Source organism: Lactuca sativa, chromosome 8 (assembly GCF_002870075.4).
Source record: "Lactuca sativa cultivar Salinas chromosome 8, Lsat_Salinas_v11, whole genome shotgun sequence".
Taxonomy (NCBI): Eukaryota; Viridiplantae; Streptophyta; class Magnoliopsida; order Asterales; family Asteraceae; genus Lactuca; species Lactuca sativa.
The window spans coordinates 134,869,475-134,877,333 of NC_056630.2; the positions used below are offsets into that span (position 1 = coordinate 134,869,475).

General features: G+C 35.5%; 1 protein-coding gene across 1 annotated transcript; it reads left to right on the forward strand.

The window, feature by feature from the left end:
• Positions 1 to 5,535: 5,535 nt before the first annotated feature.
• On the forward strand, positions 5,536 to 7,051 carry LOC111918380 (zinc finger CCCH domain-containing protein 20). Its single transcript, XM_023914053.3, has one exon. It carries the CDS (start codon positions 5,626 to 5,628, stop codon positions 6,706 to 6,708), a length of 1,083 nt encoding a protein of 360 aa, XP_023769821.1. The 5' UTR covers positions 5,536 to 5,625; the 3' UTR covers positions 6,709 to 7,051.
• The last annotated feature ends 808 nt before the right edge of the window (positions 7,052 to 7,859 follow it).

Consider the following 7,859-nt stretch of genomic DNA (forward strand, 5'->3'; position numbering starts at 1 on the left):
CATCAAGATGGAAAGTCTATATGTGTGTGCATCATTGGAATTATGTCCAATTGATCTGTTTACAAAGGAAGGGCCATAGAGAGACATAGTATTCATGTTTATAACTTGGCATGACTGATGTTTAATTCAAGTGTTTAGTTGATTAGTCAAAACATTATACAATTAATAAAGTCTAATTAATATAGTGATTAAATAATAAGTGTTTTATTTATATTCAATGGTTTTGAGACCATAGTTAATTAGGTTATTATTGTGTTTCCATTCCTATGTTTTACTTCCCGAATAATTGGATTATTCAAACATCCATAGTCGATCACACTTTTGGAAGTAAGTAGTGAATTAAGACTATCATGAACATACTGTAGATTGTCTAAGGGGTTAAAAATAACAATGGTTTGTTGCAGTATTAATGAGTACTTTTGAAATGGGGAAGTATTGGATTAACCCATGCTCAAAGAATTACTTCATGGATTTTAACACGAGTAATTTTGAGATGATAATATCTTATATTCTTGAAAATGAGATATATGAGTTGTTGTTTACAAGTCAGTTGTGCATTGATAATATGTAAACGCATCAGTAACTTGATGTTATTAAACATATTGTTGTGCATGATTTGATGAGTAAATAGTACAAACATATAAGTCAAAGTTTATACATTCCTTTTTTCCCAAATAGGAAAAACGATATTTGTGGGCCCTTTGATGATTTGATGATGACATATTAAGCGCTTGGCTAAGCCTGGACTGAATCGATGTGTTCAATTAGTAGTCTGATTTCAGTCGCCATAAATCAGAAATCGGGAAACAAAACTTGGACAATGAGGTTTATTATAATCCATGTCTCATGTTTATATGATATCTTGTGGAATGGAGGAGTATTTGATCACTTATCTAAGGACACGTTACTAACTAGGTCAGAGTTCGACAACGACTTTTGGTAGCTACAATTTGTTGATCAATTTGGTAGTTATACTGGCAGTTATAGTTATTAGACTTATCCAAGTGGGAGACTGTTGGATTAGGGGTCTAAGCCCATAACTATAATTGGTATATACGTGAATTGATAGTAGCACAATCATTTTGGGTTATCTTCAAACCTAACAATTGAATAGGATGATTGTTAGAGAGAGAAGAATGATTTATTAATTTATTACTTGGTTAATAAATTACTTAGAAATCAAAATAAATGATTTATTAATGTATTATAGAAATAATATATTAATTATAAATCATATTATTTAATTAATATTTAATCAGAAATTGATTTGGAATTAATTTTGTGATTAAGGGAATTAATTAAAACTATAGGGATTAAAGGTGGAAATGTTCGATAGTTGAGCATTGGGAAATTCTAAAACCTCCCTATAGAGGGGGAAGGGGGACGAAATCTAGAGCATCTCTAGGGTTTCCTTGGGCTCTATGGGTGCTTTGGATGCCTTAGGGAAGAAGTTAAGGGATTAAGGTTATCTTGGATACACTTGCCTAATCCAATACCTTCCTAACACCTATATAAATCCTCCTTAGGGTAGAATTTCGGCCATGACTTCTTTCTAAGTGCCTTGGATGAAATTCAGGCTCCTCCTCCTCCTCTCTCTCTCTCTCTAGTTTTCCTTGATTGTTAGGTTTGTTTGTGAACCAGTAGAGGCGCGCCACTTGTGGCGTTTGCTACCAAGGTCTTTCAAGCAAGGATTCAAGATTGTTTACAATAACAATCTTAAAGGTATGTAACATAACCCTTATTATATGGTTTTCGATTATTATCTATAGATCTAGGGTTTGCAAATTGTTGTTCATATTGTATGCTCAATTAGAGAAACCATAGATCTTAATTAGGGTTGCATGCATACATAGGATTCTATGTTATGCTCAAAACCCATCATAGATGGCCACGAAGTGACGAATGGATGAATAGATTTTGAATAAGGATTTTAACATTTGACCGTTGACAAAGTTTGACTTAGGACATTTTAGTGAATTTGAATAGTAGTTGAGGTTAGGTCCCTTTTTATTGTATATGTGAACGGTAGAAACGACATATAGAGTCGTGATCTATTCAGCTATTTTCATATTGTGATATGAGTTTTCCTCACTGTACTCGTGGGTTGAAGACACCAATGCAGACCCACTAAGCTGTGCTATGTATCCTGGTATATAGGATTTTGCTATGCTATAGTGAACTGTTAGATTGGTAGATCTGTATGATTACATGTTTGTTGGTTATACGTTTATCTGTTGCATATATCGACATAGTGTGCTTTGGGTTGAGGCTTTACTGCTATGTCGTAAACCAATAGACCGGGGTATTGCAGTCTGATGACTGATTGGGCTAGGGTATTGCAGTTCGATGGACTGATTGGACTCGTTGCATATTAACATTCCGGTCTGATGGCTGATTGGGCCGAGACATTCCAGTCTGATGACTAACTAGGACGAGGTTAGTCCAGCCCGATGGCTGTAGACCCGAGGGTATTCTAGCCCGACGACTGATTGGACCCAACATGCATGATTATATATGTTATGTTGTGAGGGATATATTGTGGGAACTCACTAAGTTTGGTTTCAGGTACTTTAGAAGACATGGGCAAATGGTTGATCGTGCATATCATCCTAGATATTTACTTGACCTATGACTTTGGGATACTCTGATTTATATTTATTGATTTTGGAAACTATGTTTTGTATGACTTATGGTTTTTGATATGGTTTTAAAAATGAAAACTTTTATCATGATTTTTGGGATGTTACACACCATCACCATTCATATTCGTCGGTTATGTCATTGTCATCTCCATAAATCGAAAATGAAACCTTAGCATCATCGCCACCTCAAGATCGATTGATAGATCTGCAAATCTAAAAACACAAAGTATTGAGTTAGAGTTTCTTATATACGAAAGCGGCAACGAAATGGGTGACACCGAGAAGTCAGAGCCGAATAATGCTAGGGTTCCATCAGAGATCTAGGGCCTTTCCGTATGCGTTGCTGGAGATCTATGGGTTTTTCGACGACGACGATCTTTCCGAAAAAGACCAGGGAGAAGGATTTCCAGATCAGAACTCCGACAAAATCAAAAATAGATGTTTCAACATCGGCGACCTGGAGAAAGGGAGAGACGATGTATAGAAAGAAAGACAACGTAGAGGAACAATGACGGTTGTGGCGGTGGTTTCCGACTGGTGGTGTTGGTTTCCGACAGACAATAATGGTTTTGATAGATGGTGGTAGTTTTCGGTAGGTGACAATGGTTTCCGACAGGTGGTGATGATTTTCGATGACACAATGGAGTGAGATATATATATATATATATATATATATATATATATATATATATATATATATATATATATATATATATATATATATATATATATAGAGAGAGAGAGAGAGAGAGAGAGAGAGATGAGTAGTATTTATGTGTAGTATTAAGGGTAAACTTTTATTTTTATTTATTTGCTATGTTACCTTTTTAAATCAGAAAATTAGGAAAAAAATCATATTAATAAGGACAAATCTGTCATTATAAAAAGTTTTAAAAATTTATGAACTAAAACCGTAACAAAATAAAAGTTTTGGACTAATTATGCTATTCCAAAATATTTTAGACCAAAGTAATAATTTTTAATAAATTATATTTTTATAATTTTGTCCGGAAAAGAAAATAAGAAGATTGAGAGGAAACGGAAAAGAAAAAAAACTTATTTTTTACAAAAAATTTCCTTCCATTTTTTAGAGGATAAAAAAAGGGAATATGACTTATCAAGGTAATTAATTTTTCGGTATTTTCACATCTGGGTAACTATCTTTTTTTTGTATATATGTAGGTAACAAACTTTTTGGAAGTGTTCACATATGACCATTATGACCTGCTATAGCAGGTTAAATCCTAGATGTGAACGCTTTCAACAAGTTTGTTACCTAGATGTGTACAAAAAAAAATAGTTACCCAAATATGAACAAAACGAAAATTAAAAATTAAATTACATGAATGGTCCCTGTGGTTTGGGGGAATTTGTGGTTTTGGTCGCTAACTTATTTTTTTAATTTAAATGATCCCTACTGTTTATTTTTGTTGCGCGTTTGGTCCCCGTCTTACCTAAAAATACTATTGTGCCCTTATTAATTTATTTTTTTAATTAATTTTTTTATCTATGTATTTATTTTTTACATATTTAAAAAAATTAATAGACCACACATATTTGTATCTCCTCGGATGATCCCTACTATTTATTTTTTAATTAATTTAATTTTTTAACTCGGATGATCTCTACTATTTAATTTTGTTACGAACTTGGTCTCTGTCTTACCTAAAAAGACTATTGTGCCCTTATTAGTTTTTTTTAATTAATTTTCTTGTTTATGTACTTATGCTTTATATGTTTAAGAAAAATTAGTAGACCTCACATATCTGTATCTCCTCACCATCCCATCTTTCATCTTTCTCAACTTCTATTTATTTTTCATCTTTAATGATATCGACATCTTCATCATCACTTCTTTTTTCAGTCTTTCAACTCCGTCGAATCAACACCACTTCGACGGAGTTGAAGTACCAAAAAAAAGGACGGTGAAGACGTCGATGTTACTAAAGATGGAAAAGAAATAGAAGATGGGGAGGATCAAAGATGAGATGGTGAATGGTAAGACTCAAATTAAATTTCTCAAATGTGGTTTCAGGTTTACGGTGATGGGATACATATATGTGGGGTATATTAATTTTTTTTATAAAAAATAAATACATAAATAAGAAAATTAATTAAAAAAATTAATAAGGGAAAAATAATATTTTTAGATAAGACAGAAACCAAACGCGTAACAAAAATAAACAGTAGAGATCATCCAAGTTCAAAAAAAAATTAATTAAAAATAAACAGTAGATATCATCCGAGGAGATACAAATATGTGTGGTCTATTAATTTTCTTAAATATGTAAAAAATAAATACATAGATAAGAAAATTAATTAAAAAATAAATTAATAAGGGCACAATAGTATTTTTAGGTAAGATGGGGACCAAACGCGCAACAAAAAAAAACAGTAGAGACCATTTAAGTTAAAAAAAATAAGTTAGCGACCAAAACCACAAATTCCCCCAAACCACAGGGACCATTCATGTAATTTAATTTTTAATAACAAACTTGTTGAAAGCGTTCACATCTAGGATTTAACCTGCTATAGCAGGTCATAATGGTCATATGTGAACACTTCCAAAAAGTTTGTTACCTAGATATATAAAAAAAAAATGATAGTTATGTGAACATACCGAAAACTTAAATACCTTGATAAGTCATATTCCCATAAAAAACGAAGGGAGCAGAAGGATGAGAAAGTAAAAGAGAGTAGGCTTCTATTTCATACTATCTCTTTGCCTCTTAAAATAAATAAAAACTGGATAACGGGGTATTAGCGTAACTTCTCGCTACAAAACAGTAGTGGGTTATAATTTACTAATTATTAACCATGGTTAAACAACCAACCTCACCCCACACACACCATAACCACTATCTCCCAGCGGTTTATATATGGAGAAGTGTGGAAAGTAGAAACCCACAAAACCTGCAAGAAGAAAAAAAACACACTTTCACCATAACCCACTCACAAACCACAGATCGAGAGGAAGAAGAAAATGGTCGGAGATGGAAACCAGCATGGTATGATGGTTCATGTACCTCCGTGGACGCTCATGGACGATTCTGTCGCCGGAGTTTCACCTTTTTCTCCTCGCAGCCCAAATGCAACCGTAAACAGCTTATCATCCATTGAAGACTACGCTTATTTCCTCCGTAACGACGCCGCGCTCCGACGCTATCTGGAAGAAGACCTGGATGGAGATGGATCTGGCTCCGGTTGTACGGATTTTGACATCACGTCGGAGGCTTACGCTTGTGATAGCTTCCGGATGTATGAGTTTAAGGTACGTAAGTGTGCTCGTGGCCGGTCGCATGACTGGACCGACTGTCCGTACGCTCATCCAGCGGAAAAAGCTCGCCGCCGAGATCCCCGGAGATACAGTTACTCCGGAACTGCGTGCCCTGAGTTCCGTAAAGGAAACTGTAAGAAAGGAGACGGTTGTGAGTTTGCTCACGGCGTTTTCGAGTGCTGGCTCCACCCAAGCCGTTACCGTACGCAACCGTGTAAGGACGGAATAAATTGCCGCAGACGTGTGTGTTTCTTTGCTCATACACCGGAGCAACTTCGTGTACTCAGTCCACATACTGATTCTCACGACGGTACGTCACTAAAAGGCTTTCCGCCGTTCTTCTCTTCGCCGTCGGAGACTTCCACACCCCCATCGGAGTCCCCACCGATGTCTCCGATGGACAGCTCTCTCAGCCGGTCACTAGGTTCGGTTTCAGTGAACGATATGTTATCATCTCTCCGGCGTTTGCAGCTTAACAACAAAACCCCATCTATGTCGACAGCATGGAGCCTACAAATGGGTATGACCCTTCCCTCCCCCCGGTCGGGTTTCTACAGCCTCCCATCAACTCCGACCCGACCTGTACCCCGACCCGGTCTAGGGTTTTCAGATATCTGGGAAGAAGGGTGTGTGGAGGAAGAACCTGCCATGGAAAGAGTGGAATCTGGTAGGGGTTTGAGGGTGAAGATGTTTGAGAAGTTGAGCAAGGAGAATCTGGTAGGGGTGGATCCGAACCCGGAAGAAGGTTCAAACCCGGATGTTGGATGGGTCTCGGAGCTTGTGAAGTGATGGTATCCAGATTCCAGAACTCCCCAACACCTTCAAAGTGTTCAAATTTAATGATGGATTAATTAATTAAGGGTATTTAATGAAAGGTAAATTAGTTGTAAACCATTTTGTTTACTTGTTTTCCCTTCTGATGTACATAGCTTAAAAGGAAGGGCGTGAAGTGTAAGTCTATTTTATGGGGGCTGGTATGGTGGACGAGTACAAGAAAGAGATGGGAGGAAATTAAAGGGTGGGATTTTTCTATTCGAAATGATTTTTATATATTTAGTGTGATAAATGTAATTTGTCACCTTGGTGAACTGTTACTGACCCTTTATTGGAGTATTATTGATATTGATGTGTACTTGTTCTTACTGTTTCTTTGATTGCACTTAAAGAACTTAAAACATGTCTGTATGTAGTAAGCATGCTAGCTTGTTTGATGCATGTATGTAATAATGATATGCATCCAAGGAAACATGAACTGAACATGTAATCATGTGTAATCTAATTATAGATCTTATTGGGCCACATAAAATAACGTCAATTAAATTTAACACGATATGATTGTGACTTGCCACATCGTAAAATTTCTCAAAATGCAAGTTCAAATCAAAAGCCTTTAAGCTATAAAAGTAGGGTGCTAATATATGTATCCATACCTTACCTAAATCTAAATCGTTATACAAGCATACACGGGGTACACAATTCAATCGGGAGTGCTTATAGAATTTTCTTAAAAGTATTAAAGTAAATTTTGCCTTCTAAAATAGTGATTTACAAAATGGAGCTAAATACATACAAAGACTGGTAAAGCAAAAGTAAAGAGAATCGCACAAATGGGTAATGGCTAAAATGGGATATGGTTTTAACATCATGACGACTACTGTTCGTAACTTTCTTGGGATCGATTGCGAAATATTATTTCCTTTTTCTTTAAGTAGGTTTATGTAATGGTTTATAAGTGTTATTTTCATGGTAAATTTTATTGTCCCCAAGCCTTCAAACAATTGAAGAAATAGTTCACAGTAATTTTTTTCGTATACTGGGGTTTTAGGAGACAATTTAAAATATTTATAGTAATTTCTTTGTATACGATTTGTATAGAAGGGTGGCAGGCAGTGCCATCGATGGCGAATAACATATATGACGACAAACTAACTACATACTAC

What these genes read in the sequence shown, in the direction of transcription:
- LOC111918380 (XM_023914053.3), top strand. Translation starts at nt 5,626, where the DNA reads ATGGTCGGAGATGGAAACCAGCATGGTATGATGGTTCATGTACCTCCG.